Source organism: Acipenser ruthenus, chromosome 7 (assembly GCF_902713425.1).
Source record: "Acipenser ruthenus chromosome 7, fAciRut3.2 maternal haplotype, whole genome shotgun sequence".
In the NCBI taxonomy this organism is placed as follows: Eukaryota; Metazoa; Chordata; class Actinopteri; order Acipenseriformes; family Acipenseridae; genus Acipenser; species Acipenser ruthenus.
The window spans coordinates 22,005,493-22,021,828 of NC_081195.1; the positions used below are offsets into that span (position 1 = coordinate 22,005,493).

The 16,336-nt window shown below is 41.4% G+C and overlaps 1 protein-coding gene across 1 annotated transcript in view; it reads right to left on the reverse strand.

Moving 5' to 3' along the window:
• The window catches only part of LOC117415496 (ryanodine receptor 1-like), a gene marked incomplete in the record, with an annotated part of 96,898 nt that extends 86,806 nt beyond the window's left edge, over positions 1 to 10,092 (reverse strand). Inside the window, 3 exon segments of the mRNA XM_059026618.1 lie at positions 1,273 to 1,377; positions 1,571 to 1,690; positions 9,799 to 10,092. Of these exon segments, the coding sequence (XP_058882601.1) occupies positions 1,273 to 1,377; positions 1,571 to 1,690; positions 9,799 to 9,846 (273 nt within the window).
• Positions 10,093 to 16,336: the final 6,244 nt, after the last annotated feature.

Sequence of the window (16,336 nt, forward strand, 5' to 3'; positions counted from 1 at the left end):
GTGACACGGCTTGTAAGAAAGGATATGCGTACAGGCAGGGTCGGGTGAATTCCTGTTTGACAATTCCAATTCCATTTTAAAATCAGTTCCAAATTCCAATTCCAATTCCCTCTGAATCAATTCCAACACATCGCTGATCACAATTGCAACAGTGGCAGCGTTCTGTTAAAATGAGCTTGATGATGTCTAAAATCCCAATTCCAGTTCCTTCGAATGCTTAAAAAGGAATCGGAATTGAAAAACAGTTACTGACCCTGGCTCTGTGTATCGTCAATGTGTACAGCATTTGTGTCAGCAGGCAACTGAAATCTGGCTCTGTGATTGGCTGAGAGTGGCCTTGCGCGGGTGCGTGTGTCTCTGTTGTGAATCCAACATAAATCACTCACTTAGCAAAATGGGGGAGCTCCTAGCCCCCGCCCCTCCGAGAGACTTTTGAGAGACTTGTGGGCATTAATCCAGGTGCAGGAGAAGCTTCCACTCAGCTTTTAACAAATGGATTTATTTAATACCTGCCGATAAATACTTCTTAAATGCACGGGTTCAGCAACGAGTTTGAGTACCAACACACCTCTTTATTCATGAGCGGGTATGAAAGAGTTTACCTCTGTAAGTCTCCGAGAGGGGGAGGTATTCTGCTGATAGTAAGCCGATTTATTGACAGGTCTTGCTCTCTCCTCTCTTGCAAACAGGTGAGGAGGCAGCTGGCATGTTGTGAGACAAAGGAAACTACCCACACATCAAAGGGAAGAGGAGAAGGAACACTGGCCAGTGATGTCACTGGTGACGTCACAATGACCAGCTGCTGGAGTGCTGCAAATGCTAACTGTTTGAGCAAAATGAAAATCCGAAATAGCAGCCATTATTCTTGCACCAGAGAAGCTCCCTACCCCTCACAGTCCCTCCTTTCCTCCTCTCTTGAAGCTCCAAGTATTATTACTTGTACTGTGATTCTTGAAATGTATTTGTTTACGACTGTAAGTCGCCCTGGATAAGGGCATCTGCTAAGAAATAAATAATAATAATAAAAACAGGCTTGCAAAACTTAGCATGATAGAAGAACTTATTTCATCCTGTTCAATATCATCTTTCCCCCTCCTATTTTCGCTACTCCCCTGTACCCCATCTCCCTTCACTCTTTTCCTCCTTCTCTCATCTATCATCTCATTCTCCCCCATCTCCCCCATGTCCCCTCTTCTCTCATCTTCTCCTCTCTTTCTCCGTTCTCCCCCTCCCCTCTCTCCCCAACCCCTTTCCCTTCTCCCCTCTCCCCACCTCATTGCCCATTTCCACGGTATTCGCCAGCATTTCCTGCAGGGCTCGCACAGACAGCGACTGCTCCAGGAAAAAGGAACAGATCGCCAAGTCCGGAGGAACATTCTGGAAAACAGAAAAGCAGATTGTATTTTAATAGTATTATTTGCACTTACTGTAAACTACACTGTATTGTTTTTGCATTGTAACCCTGTACTCCCCTGTAAGTCGCCTTGGATAAAGGCCTCTGCCATATAAATAAATAATAATAATAATAATAATAAAGCACAGCCCCCATGCCCCGCTCCGCCCCCTTTACCTGAGCGTTGGACGTGGGTTCCAGGAAGCACAGTCGGTTTCCGAATCCTTCAGCGGTGAGGCACAGCTTGATCTGCTCCTTCAGGACAGATGCTGTGCATTGAAGCACCACCTCGTCACCCTGGCAACGACACAGGAAGGAAACAATGAAGAATCCTCAAGACATAATACAGGATCTACAGCTCCAGACAAACGTTTAGCATCACCTAGAACTGCAGGATTGAGACATCATTTAAATATATATATATATATATATATATATATATATATATAAACATAATTTAGATATTTTATTTAATCATGTAATCAAAGAAACTACAACATGATATCGCAAGTCTACTGGAAGCCATAATAGTAGTACAGTATTTCATGTTAGATTTTGAAATGTCACATTATTCCATTTTTGTCAGTTTTTCATGAAGTATATGGAAAACTACAAAGTGGTGTGCAATTCAGTATGTTAACATCACATTATTCAGCAGGTTTCATTCGACTTTGAAGCAAAACGAGTTCATTCTACAGGGTGATGCAAAACCTTTAGCCAGAGCTGTGGAGTAAATACTCAAAGATGACGGGTCAGGAGCATTCACAGCTGTTGCTGTATGTCTGTCTGTCTCTCTCACCATGGCTCTCCTATGTGGCTAACCCTTATAAAAGTGTCCCATAGTAAAAGCACAGGGTAGTGCATCAAAGCACAGAGAGGTCTGGTAAAGCATAGGGAAGCATTGTAAAGCACAGAGAGGTATGGTAAAGCATAGAGAAGCATTGTAAAGCACAGAGAGGTCTGGTAAAGCATAGGGAAGCATTGTAAAGCACAGAGAGCTCTGGTAAAGCATAGTATAGCCATGGAAAAAGTTTTAGAAAACTGCAAAGTGACTATGCAAAGTTGTATCAACAGTGGTGTCATTGAGCAGCTGCTGTAGTGTTACAGTGACATGCTGCATGGACTAAAGACCCACAGCTTAGAAACACAAGGAATGACAGACATGAAACAATGCACAACAGTGACTTCAGCGATTACAATACTGCGCCTTCTCAATAGCAACACCAGCGATGGGAATCAGACTCCTATTGCACAGCAGTGTCACCCATTCCAGGTTTTACTGACAGCTTGATCAGCCCCCAGTGTGTCTAGGTAACAAGCTCAGGTGTGTCTGATTAAACTCATTGTGAAACCAGGAATGCATTAGACTGCTGTGTTGCCCACTCCTGATCTTCCCCACTCCTGATCTTCCCCACTCCTGATCTTCCCCCTAGAGGGAGTGTAACGATTGGGCTGGGTTGAGAGGCAGGAGGGAGGGGGAGGAAGGAGAGGGGTGCAGATTGGTTTTCAGCCCAAGCATCTAAATTTAAACTGGGAATGTGCTCTCTCAGCAGCTGCAGTAGTTTCTTCCTGGAAGTGTTAAAAGAAGCTTGATAAATTCAATGACGAACGTTTCGAAGACATTGAAAAAGACCGTTTGCCGTTGAATTTGTTGAGTTTGTTCCAGTGTGTCTAAATTCAGCACTGCTGCATGTTTAATAGGTACGGATGACTGCGTTTTAGTATTACTACATCATCAACTTAACTTATTTACATAAAGGGTGCTGTTGAGCTCCTTGTTTGTGGAACTCTATTCTGGTTACCCTTAGGCAGGTTCAAAGACTTCATTATTTGAAGTCTAAATTGAAAACATACTTTTTTGAATGTGCTTTTTTATAATTGGTTGTAGGTGGAGTGTATTGTATACATGAGCTCTCTTGTTGTGTTTTTAACTTTGTACAGCGCTCTGGGATGAAGGGAGGGCGCTATATATAAATACATTTGTATTGTATTGTATTGTTATAGAAACTGCTATTTTCTTGTTTGTTTTAAACTGCCGAGGCGTCATCTCCGTTGTGCTTTTATAATCTTTATTTTTAAATGCCTAATGCGGTAATGCAACTGGGCAGAGGCTGGGTGAGAAACTGCGACCGTGGCCAACTCCAGCGAGCATCTTAACCACTATACAAAATATTGTACAACATAATTCCGAAACATCGTCAAGCCCTCATGTTGAAAGTGTGAGCTACATGTTTCTTGTACAGTGTTATCTGTATATTATAACTGTTTCCCTAAAGCTGAGCTCAGATCTCTTGCATATGGTATCTATGCCTCCCTGCTGCTGCATGTTAGTCCTGGGTGGAAGCCTGTTTAGTTCAGAAAGAAATGGAGAAAACTTTCTAAAACTACAGGACTCTTTCTGAGTAACTTAATCATGATTGTGTGTGTACAGCTCTGGCCAAAAAGTCTTGCATCACCCTAGAGAATTAATACATTTTGTTTCATAAAGTTGAATGAAACCTTAACGTTACGTTAACATGTTGAATTACACAGCGCTTTGGAGTTTTCCCAGATACTTAACGAAAAACTGACAAATTGAAAAATGTGACATTTCAAAATCTAACATGAAATGCTGTACTACTGTTATGACTTCCGGTAGACCTTTGCAATATCATTTTGTAGTTTCTTTGATTACACGATGTTAAATAAAAGATCAAAATTAAGTTAAGTATTCTTTTTGCTTCAAGTACGTCTCAATCCTAAAACTGCAGGTGTTGCAAAACTTCAGCCCATAGCTGTATAGAAGTATTTTCTAGAACTGCACACTGAACATTACAAAATCTATTATTTAAGGAAAAACAACAACAACAACACAGAAACAAGACTGTATCGCTAACACAGCTGTGCTGTTCAGTGACATCTTTCTCTTTAGCACACTTTTGGGTTTAAATGCCAGCGCTCCCCGGAGCGTACACTTTGATTTTAAATGCCATCATTTCCCAGAGCAAGAAAGGGCACAGGACAGAAAGCAAAGGGCTACATTGGAACCAGAGTAGAAAAACAAAATCGGAGACAGTCGCAATTAAAGAATAGTTAGCTAGCTACAAAATGTCATCGACATATTTATTTACCACCCACCACTTACATTCCTATGATTTTTAGGATTTGTTCGAATTTGTTTGAAACTAAATAAATGTAATTACAAATGATACGACTTTCTCAGTGTCTTCAATAGAAACACTAAAAGAATGTAATAAATTCAACTACAAACGTTTTGACGTTCCGAAGACTCTGAGAGAGACTTCTAGTGGAAACGTTTGCCATTGAATTTACACTGAAGACCCTGAGAAAGACTTCTAGTGGAAACGTTTGCCATTGAATTTACACTGAAGACGTTGAGAGAGACTTCTAGTGGAAACGTTTGCCATTGAATTTACACTGAAGACCCTGAGAAAGACTTCTAGTGGAAACGTTTGCCATTGAATTTACACTGAAGACGTTGAGAGAGACTTCTAGTGGAAACGTTTGCCATTGAATTTACACTGAAGACGCTGAGAAAGACTTCTAGTGGAAACGTTTGCCATTGAATTTACAATGAAGACACAGAGAGACTTCTAGTGGAAACATTTGCCATTGAATTTACAATGAAGACACAGAGAGACTTCTAGTGGAAACGTTTGTCATTGAATTTACACTGAAGACGCTGTGAAAGACTTCTAGTGGAAACGTTTGCCATTGAATTTACAATGAAGACACAGAGAGACTTCTAGTGGAAACGTTTGCCATTGAATTTACACTGAAGACTGAGAGAGACTTCTAGTGGAAACTTTTGCCATTGAATTTACAATGAAGACACAGAGAGACTTCTAGTGGAAACGTTTGCCATTGAATTTACACTGAAGACTCTGAGAAAGACTTCTAGTGGAAACGTTTGCCATTGAATTTACACTGAAGACGCCGAGAGAATCTTCTAGTGGAAACGTTTGCCATTGAATTTACACTGAAGACACTGAGAAAGACTTCTAGCGGAAACGTTTGCCATTCAATTGTGAAGTTTATTTTAGTATTTTGTAAATTCAGTGCTGCAGAGTGTTTAATAGTTGGGGATAACGTGTTTCTGCCTTCATGACATCAATGTCAGGGTTGTTTTGCCCTGTTTGTTTTGTTTTGTTTTTTGCTTCCTGGTCTTGACAAAAAGCATCGTGACCTTTCAACTCTTTCAATTTTTACACTGTATTTTTTGCAGTTTTACCATTCTTTTTCCATGGTTCTACTATGGACTTACCATAGTTTACCCTGGTCTGTCTTGTTTGGTAATATGCTTTACCACGCCTCTCTGCTTTACAATGCTTCCCTATGCTTTACCAGACCTCTCTGTGCTTTACAATGCTTCCCTATGCTTTACCAGACCTCTCTGTGCTTTACAATGCTTCCCTATGCTTTACCAGACCTCTCTGTGCTTTACAATGCTTCCCTATGCTTCACCAGACCTCTCTGTGTTTTACAATGCTTCCCTATGCTTTACCAGACCTCTCTGTGCTTTACAATGCTTCCCTATGCTTTACCAGACCTCTCTGTGCTTTACAATGCTTCCCTATGCTTTACCAGACCTCTCTGTGCTTTACAATGCTTCCCTATGCTTTACCACACCTCTCTGTGCTTTACCATACTTTGCCTATGATTTATTATGCTATATTTTGCTAACTTTTAGAGGGTTAAAGCTGCAGCTGCTGTATCCCTCCTTTAAAGGCAATCTCTACTGAATGACTAAGCAGAGGATGAGCTGGCAATCTGGAGCAGTCTTAGTAGAAATTAAAAAAACAGCTGCTTAAGAAAACATATAATCATTGACCACGCAAAACAAATAAATAAATAAAGATTTAAACCAGCTGACCAAAGCTAACAAGTCCTCCCTTAGAAAAGGTTCTCACAGTAAAAGCACAGCAAAGTGTAATAAAGAACAGTGAAAGCATGGTAAAGCATAGGGAAGCATTGTAAAGCACAGAGAGGTGTGGTAAAGCATAGGGAAGCATTGTAAAGCACAGAGAGGTCTGGTAAAGCATAGGGAAGCATTGTAAAGCACAGAGAGGTCTGGTAAAGCACAGGGAAGCATTGTAAAGCACAGAGAGGTCTGGTAAAGCATAGGGAAGCATTGTAAAGCACAGAGAGGTCTGGTATAGCATAGGGAAGCATTGTAAAGCACAGAGAGGTCTGGTAACGCATAGGGAAGCATTGTAAAGCACAGAGAGGTCTGGTAAAGCATAGGGAAGCATTGTAAAGCACAGAGAGGTCTGGTAAAGCATAGGGAAGCATTGTAAAGCACACAGAGGTATGGTAAAGCATAGGCAAGCATTATAAAGCAGAGAGGCGTGGTAAAGCATATTACCAAACAAGACAGACCAGGGTAAACTATGGTAAGTCCATAGTAGAACCATGGAAAAAGAATGGTAAAACTGCAAAAAATACAGTGTAAAAATAGAGTGGTAACCATTTATAAGGGTTGGGCCGTGCTGCTGTATATGCATGTGTGTCTCACAGCAAACTATGAAATGGCAGCTCCCCTCCCTCCCTTACTAACACACGCTATCTCTCTCACACACCGCTCCCCGTCCCAGCGATCTCTTTATTTTTGGATGCGGCACCTGTCGTTCTCACATTCTGTCAAAGTGCAGAGATGCAGATACTTCAGATACTCTGCTCTCCCTGTCAGTGATGTGGCTGCCCACCCCTGCCTTTCTCTTACCTTCCTTTTCGTGCTACACAAACTGATTATTCAGACTGAGCGCCCCGCAGAAAGCAGGTGCCGACGATAAGGCAAGGGTCACTGGTGTTGTGTGAGCTACTGTACCATTCCAAAGAGAAAGCAGTGCAGAAACAGATGCTCGGGTTTGTGATGATCGCTGCTGTTCTTTAGACTCTGTGGAGAAACCCAAGCAGCTGTTTCTTCACTCTTTTCACGCTGTGGTCAATCAGTTCTAATCGACACCTAATTATCCAATAAATCAGATTGAGCAGCTCAACAGCTCACCATGGTAAATTTGCATGGTAATTTAACACTCCCCCCCCCCCCCCCCCCCCCGTCTCTGTGGGCACAAAGTGAATAAATTAAATTGTCGCTCTATCTGTTCAAACAGATAATCCATCTCTGACTGGACGCTTTCTTTCTGAGTGTGCATGTCCACTGAAACTCTTTTTTACAATATTTGGTGGGTATCTTATCTTGTATTGAGAACTACTTATTTTACTTGGTTTGCCTAGGCTATACCATACCTCTCTGTGCTTTACAATGCTTCCCTATGCTTTACCATACCTCTCTGTGCTTTACAATGCTTCCCTATGCTTTACCAGACCTCTCTGTGCTTTACAATGCTTCCCTATGATTTACCAGACCTCTCTGTGCTTTACAATGCTTCCCTGTGCTTTACCAGACCTCTCTGTGCTTTACAATGCTTCCCTATGCTTTACCAGACCTCTCTGTGTTTTACAATGCTTCCCTATGCTTTACCAGACCTCTCTGTGCTTTACAATGTTTCCCTATGCTTTACCAGACCTCTCTGTGCTTTACAATGCTTCCCTATGCTTTACCAGACCTCTCTGTGCTCTACAATGTTTCCCTATGCTTTACCAGACCTCTCTGTGTTTTACAATGCTTCCCTATGCTTTACCAGACCTCTCTGTGCTTTACAGTGCTTCCCTATGCTTTACCAGACCTCTCTGTGCTTTACAATGCTTCCCTGTGCTTTACCAGACCTCTCTGTGCTTTACAATGCTTCCCTATGCTTTACCAGACCTCTCTGTGCTTTACAATGCTTCCCTATGCTTTCCCAGACCTCTCTGTGCTTTACAATGCTTCCCTATGCTTTACCAGACCTCTATGTGCTTTACAGTGCTTCCCTGTGCTTTACCAGACCTCTCTGTGCTTTACAATGCTTCCATATGCTTTACCAGACCTCTCTGTGCTTTACAATGCTTCCCTATGCTTTACCATACCCCCCCCCCCAACACACACACAGTCATGACCCCCCCTGGAATACTGCAAAGTGCTGGAAAATGAATTGAGGACACTCTGTGTCTCTCTAGAGCCTTCCTTCCCTCACTGAGCCAATTTTAGCAGACAACTAAAAAAAGAAACTGCAGCTCCCACATAAAAATAATATATAATGCACATTAAAACTGAAATATAACATACATACTATATGATATAATATATACCATACGTGCAGAGATTATAAGTCATTTATAGAGGAATGGATAAGAACCATATTATAAAAATCAATGGAAGTTTCCAGTAGGTGTACTGTATATGTATATATTGTAACTAATTATTAAAATAGTGAGTTTGAAATTTATCAGTTACTTTTCTTGTTTATATACACACACAGCTAGAACTGAAAAACAGCCAACAGCTGTATATCCAAGGATCTCTATATCCATGCTATCTGAAGAAGAGGGCCGAAGCTGAAAAGTTGTAGTGAATTATTAAAACAGCGACTTTTCATCTACTGGTACGGAATCTAGTTTTCACATACATACACAGTGACTGCCCCATCCCCATCCCCATCCCCGAGTTAAAAATACACTCTAGTTTATATAAATCTACCTTCTAGATGTTTCTTATAAAACAATAAAATAAATTAAAAGACTGGAGCACAACCCTGTCCCCCGAGCAGGGGACCCCTGAAGAAATCAATCCTTGTCCAGGAATGCTAGTCATTTATAGACTGGAGTTCGGGGGGTGTGGGGGGGGGGGGGGGGGTGTGGGGGGTGTTGTCCAAAATCTAATATCTACTATCTACATATTCACGGTAAATAAATAAAAAATGATGCATTAAGATTTTCCCGGTTTGGTTGAAAAGTTTGAGACACTGTCCACAAATGCCCAAGGCTAGAAGTTTAAAATCACACAAGAGCTCAACCAAGTGTTCAAGCAAAGCACCACTCTTGAGATAGACCGTGTGGGTCACCACAACCTGCTATTCATTATTATTATTATTATTATTATTATTATTATTACTACCCACTAATGAACAACGGCCAACTGACTCAATGACTGTCACAACCACCCTGAAATAAAAATATACTATTTAGAGTTTATAAATACCATTATTATTATTATTATTATTATTATTATTATTATTATTATTTTTAAGACTCACATTTAAGACTAAGGCAGACTCGATCATTGCATAATTTACCAAATAGCTAACAAAGCTCATTGCCAAGCAGTATGTATTTAATATATATAACTCCACTCTCACTAACTCGCAACCTGTATCTGCATGAAAAAAAATTAAAAAAAACACTTTTAAGTGCCCAGTTTAAAGTGTTTAGTCAGATGCTTGAAACTATTTTTATCCAGGCTCACAACAAGGTCACAGATGGTACAGTGATTTCAAAACCCTGAAGAGGAGCGAGATGATACTCACCGTCCTGAGAAACTGGATCTCCTCCTCACCCTCCCCTCCCTCTGCCATCTTTCAAAGGTTAACTCGTCCAACTTCGGGGAAATTCAGATCCTCTCTCAATCTAGCTCTATCTCTCTATCTCTCTACCTATCTCTCTGTGTTTGTGTCCGTAAATCACTGTCCTCTCTCTCTATCTCTATCTCTCTGTGTGCTGCACACTCAAACCCCTCAGCTTTTTCTCTCTCTCTCTCTTTTTGCAGGGAGAGGGAGCGACTAGGCAGATCTCAGTCACACATCCACAAGAAACAGCTGGGAAAGAGAACGAGCCATTGGGATAGTAACCACTCCCCCTTTGCTCACACCCCTCCCCTCTCACAGTTAACCCCGCCCCCTGGCAGTGGTAACCCCGCCCCCTCTGTTCAGTAGTTCCCACAAGTTCAAGCAAGCACTTAAATAACATCCATCCCCCCATTGCTGCGTCAAAGTTAAAAATCAGAGCTGTCAGTGTGATGAAAACGTTGATGAGACGTGCATCAGCAGCATTGCAGAATAAGTATCGGCAAGGAAACGTATAGCCACACTTTGATTCTCTCCAGATATAAAAAGTTAAGCACAGTAACAGCACAGCAGAGTGTTTCCACCACTTTGGAAACAAGTTTTAGTTCTGCTGGCTGTACACTAGCTGTGCACTAGATGGCGCTGGTGCTTACTAATATAAAGACAGCTGATCTAGTCTGCGTTACATATATCTGTGGTAGGCAGCTAGGGTTGAAGAGCAGCTCCACAAAAACTAAATAAAACTTGCAATACCATGCTTCCCAGTTATACCACAGAACAGGCATAAGGCAGAATGGTGGTGGCTCCCACTTGTCCCAAAACATCATTCCACCAGCGCTTGCATTCTCATTATAATATGAAAAATAGACAGCATGGCCTCTTAACTGTGGCTCCCGACTACAGCTGTGTAAAGGGGTGCGGTGGGGGTGCCGCTAAATTTGAGTAATCGAAAAAAAAGAAACAATTAAAGACAATTGCAAACATTGTAAAAAGGTAAAAGGACAAGAATGATTCAATAAATACATTAACACATAAGAAATAAATAATGTAATGTTAAATACTTGCTCTTCCAGTATTTTTCTTTGAAGGTGGTTGCCTTGAATTTTAATGTGCGCCGTGTTCTAGATATTTAGGCAGCCCCTCCCACCATCCCAGTACTTTTCTATATGACTCTGCATTTTTCTCTGTGTGTTTGTCTGCCAAACACTCTGTCAGGGAGCACACAGGCCAGCCTACTTCAGTACAAAATGCATCACAGATTCTCAACAAACACCTTTTCCTCTCCTGCCTCCCAAACATGAGAGTATAGAGAGGAAGTTGAAGGAAGAGGGGTGCTAAATTCAGCAAGGCCAAACCTGCACCTTCAGGTACCACACTCTGCATACCCCTCCCACTTCACACACACACGCACACACATGCAGACACATGCAGACACACGCACACAACGCGTGTTCCATGCATTCTGCACAGGAAGATACTATCGATTGCTCACCTCCACAATCTCCATCTACTTGTCATCTCGCATTCCTCTCCCTCTGTCTGCCTCCCATAGCAACCACCGCACCAGAAGGACAGGTTTGAAGCACACACACACACACACAAAAAAAAAACAGGATACTTCACTGAGCATGCTCTGAAGCCTGGACAGTGACCTCAAGGCACCCTGGGAGTTGTAGTTTTCAGAAAATCTCTGGTCACATCTCAGTCCTGCCATTCCATGTTTCACCACCAGAAGGCACTGTCTGCCAACAAATAACGTCCAGACTATGAGGCAGTAAGGACGTTGTGCCTGGAAATGTTCACTTGCTAAAAAGTGTTTTACAAACCCACTGCCTTGCACAATGCAGCCCAGCACTCTCTATAACCACTGTGCTACTCAAACCCACTGCCTTCCACACTGCAGCCCAATGCTTTCTCTAATCACTGAGCTACTCAAATTGCAGCACACTGTGAGCAAAAGAGCTAGGCTCCTCTGTAGGAGTGGTTACAGCGCTTTTAGGCTCATCTCATTGACAGGGGTTAGAATCTGTAACGACAGTTCATCACACAGCAATGCCCGACACATACAGTACAGTGATTGTGGAACTCTGGGGTTAGTTATTAGCTTTTAACATCTAAATATCATGAATGCTTATTATACACTCAACAGAGCTCAATTCAGAAACATTAAAAGTAACCAAATAAATACATTGACAAACGTTTCAAATAGAAGTCTTTCTCAGTGTTTTCAACAGAAATGCTAAAACAAACTTAATCAAATCAATGACATACGCTTCCACTAAAAGTCTACAAAGACACCGAGAAAGATTTTGACATGTAATGTATTTATTAAGTTCCTTTTAGTATTTCTACATTTATATCCAAGTACACAGCAAGAGTACAAACAGCAGATGATAATATCTCATCTCACTCCCTCCAACGAGACGGGAGGGCTTGATGACAGACCGATGCAAAGCCTCCATTGGCTGTCACTCCAGATAACGAGCTGTCATCACTTCTCTTGGGGGGGGGGGGGCTTTAACATTTTTAAATCCATACTCTTTGTAGTTTATAATCCTATTAACCAAACAGATAGCGCCAGCTCCATCAACACCTGACCAGCCCGCGCTAACCCTTTCCCAGGGTACATGTACAGAGTCATTTTGCAGTCCCCTCGCCTTCCCCCCATGGTTACACTCAATGCAAGTAGAGGCCCACCCTAGTTTACCCTGGACTTTGCTACGCTTTCGCTGTGCTGTACCAGACCTCTCTGTGCTTTACAATGCTTCCCTATGCTTTACCAGACCTCTCTCTGCTTTACAATGCTTGCCTATGCTTTACCAGACCTTTCTGTGCTTTACAATGCTTGCCTATGCTTTACCAGACCTCTCTGTGCTTTACAATGCTTCTCTATGCTTTACCAGACCTCTCTGTGCTTTACAATGCTTCCCTATGCTTTACCATACCTCTATGTGCTTCACAATGCTTCACCAAACCTCTCTGTGCTTTACAATACCTCCCTATACTTTATCAGACCTCTCTGTGCTTCACAATGCTTCCCTATGCTTTACCAGACCTCTCTGTGCTTTACAATGCTTCCCTATGCTTTACCAGACCTCTGTGCTTTACAATGCTTCCCTATGCTTTACCAGACCTCTCTGTGCTTCACAATGCTTCCCTATGCTTTACCAGACCTCTCTGTGCTTTACAATGCTTCCCTATGCTTTACCAGACCTCTCTGTGCTTTACAATGCTTCCCTATGCTTTACCAGACCTCTCTGTGCTTTACAATGCTTCCCTATGCTTTACCAGACCTCTCTGTGCTTTACAATGCTTCCCTATTCTTTACCAGACCTCTCTGTGCTTTACAATGCTTCCCTATGCTTTACCAGACCTCTCTGTGCTTTACAATGCTTCCCTATGCTTTACCAGACCTCTCTGTGCTTTACAATGCTTCCCTATGCTTTACCAGACCTCTCTGTGTTTTACAATGCTTCCCTATGCTTTACCACACCTCTCTGTGCTTTACAATGCTTGCCTATGCTTTACCATGCTTTCACTATGAGAAACTTTATAAGGGTATAACATGAACATATTACAATAATAAATACTGTAGGTTATTATTATTATTATTATTATTATTATTATTATTATTATTATTATTAATACAGTATCAATGTCCAGTTTCATTTTTAATTACCTTTTTTTTTTATGTAAAACTTGAACAGATCATGGTCTATTGTTATACACAGAATCAGCAGCCAGCACTTCAGATGTAATTTACACAACAGACTCGTTGAGTCTATGAATCATACAGAAATGCAGGTCTGTGATCCACTGCATTGATGAGGTACAGACAAGGATGAGTGTAACCTCAAAAACAAGCTGTATGGTGTGTGCTGGTTAGAGCTGGTGGTTTACTGGTTTTTCAGATGGCCGTACTGGTTCCAGGTGAGAAGCTGGTTAAGCTAGGTTGAAGAATTGCAGATGGCTGCACTTTCCAGAGTTACCTGGAGAGTGAAATTAAACCCTCCCCTTCAGGGCCACAACCAACCGACTGCTGCCTCCCCTAATGACTGACATGCCTGCAGCCAGTAAACATGCTTCAACCCTGAAGGCACTGCTGAGGCAGAACGAACTAGGAAGTGCAACATATTTCGAGGAAAGTGAAGCAAGCAAACTGAAAACTTTCTGTTGCACAGTACCAGATGTTTTCAAATAAAAATACACATTTGATATAATGTGTTTCTTTCCAAATGGCCCATTTGAAAACTGTGGAGTGAACGGAGGTGCAGGACAGGCTAGATTCATGACATTATTTTGTTAGGTAAAATAATTTTAAGAGGGTAACCCATACCCTAAAGAATCTCCAAGGAATGGGTGATCTCTCTCTCTCTCTCGGACATGAAAAGGTAAAAAGGAATGCACAGCACTTAAAAGAAAAAATAAAGAAAAATCAAACGAATCAGGTAACCAGCGAAATTATCCGCCAGCCCTTCTCCGTCGGTCGGGTATTATTTCAAGCTCAGCTTCGGAAAAACATTCTGTGCTAAGCAATTAGTAAACTACACCCAGGTGGTGGTTGTATACATATATATATATATAAGACCGTCATTTCTCTAAATGGAAAGGAAAGAAAAAAAAAAAAGACATAAACATGCTGACAGACAGACGTTTTGATTCGACAGGAAGAGTCTCTTTTCATTGCTGCCTGTATGCATGGGAAATCCTTTGATGTGGTTTCGTAATTGAATGCTCCGCACGGCACCGCTCGGGTGGACAGGTACAGGACTAGCCCTGGATTTATAATAACACACACAGAATTCCTGCCCTGGCGACTGTTCTTATTCAGAAGTTGCACTCCACCCCTAGTAAAAGTGAAAAGTGTCCCATAGTAAAAGAACAGCAAAGTGTATTAAAGCACAACACGGCAAAGCATAGAAAGTTATTGTAAAGCACAGAGAGGTCTGGTAAAGCATAGGGAAGCATTGTAAAGCACAGAGAGGTCTGGTAAAGCATAGGGAAGCATTGTAAAGCACAGAGAGGTCTGGTAAAGCATAGGGAAGCATTGTAAAGCACAGAGAGGTCTGGTAAAGCATAGGGAAGCATTGTAAACACAGAGAGGTCTGGTAAAGCATAGGGAAGCATTGTAAAGCACAGAGAGGTCTGGTAAAGCATAGGGAAGCATTGTAAAGCACAGAGAGGTCTGGTAAAGCATAGGGAAGCATCATAAAGCACAGAGGTATGGTAAAGCATAGGGAAGCATCGTAAAGCACAGAGAGGTATGGTAAAGCACAGGGAAACATTGTAAAGCACAGAGAGGTCTGGAAAAGCATAGGGAAGCATTGTAAAGCACAGAGAGGTCTGGTAAAGCATAGGGAAGCATCATAAAGCACAGAGGTATGGTAAAGCATAGGGAAGCATCGTAAAGCACAGAGAGGTCTGGTAAAGCATAGGGAAGCATTGTAAAGCACAGAGAGGTCTGGTAAAGCATAGGGAAGCATCATAAAGCACAGAGGTATGGTAAAGCATAGGGAAGCATCGTAAAGCACAGAGAGGTATGGTAAAGCACAGGGAAACATTGTAAAGCACAGAGAGGTCTGGAAAAGCATAGGGAAGCATTGTAAAGCACAGAGAGGTCTGGTAAAGCATAGGGAAGCATTGTAAAGCACAGAGAGGTCTGGTAAAGCATAGGGAAGCATTGTAAAGCACAGAGAGGTCTGGTAAAGCATAGGGAAGCATTGTAAAGCACAGAGAGGTCTGGTAAAGCATAGGGAAGCATTGTAAAGCACAGAGAGGTCTGGTAAAGCATAGGGAAGCATTGTAAAACACAGAGAGGTCTGGTAAAGCATAGGGAAGCATTGTAAAGCACAGATAGGTCTGGTAAAACAAAGGGGCTGATCTGTCGACTCAGACAGTAAACAAAGTGGCTCTGATAGGGGTAATTATCCACTATAAGGCTCCAGGTTTAAAAACTGTTTCCACATTCAAGAGTTTATTTTACTCTCCAAGCCCACACGCGTGTGGCTATTGCTTTCAGAGGTCTAGAACAGTACAGACGGGGAATTTTGCCCACAACTAAAATATTTACTAGGGAAGTTATTTAATCTTTGATGGAAATACCATTTGCTGAAATTAAATTGTCTGTTGCAGCACTCTCATTTTATCCTCTCATCTGTTGATCAGTATTTTTGTTTTCTTCGTAAACACAGACACACATATTTAAGTAAAAGTCTTTAGATTTTATTTAATAGTTTGTAGAGCGTGCATCATGAACACAAGCATGGATAAAATAAAGAATACAAATTATATTATATATATATATATATATATATATATATATATATATATATATATATATATATATATATATACACACACACACACACACACACACGCACGCACAAATTATATATATATATATATATAATACATGCTAGCTCTATCGATAATCATCATCATAATAATAATAATAATAATAATAATAATATTAAAATGAAGACTCCCAGTTTGAGTTATTATT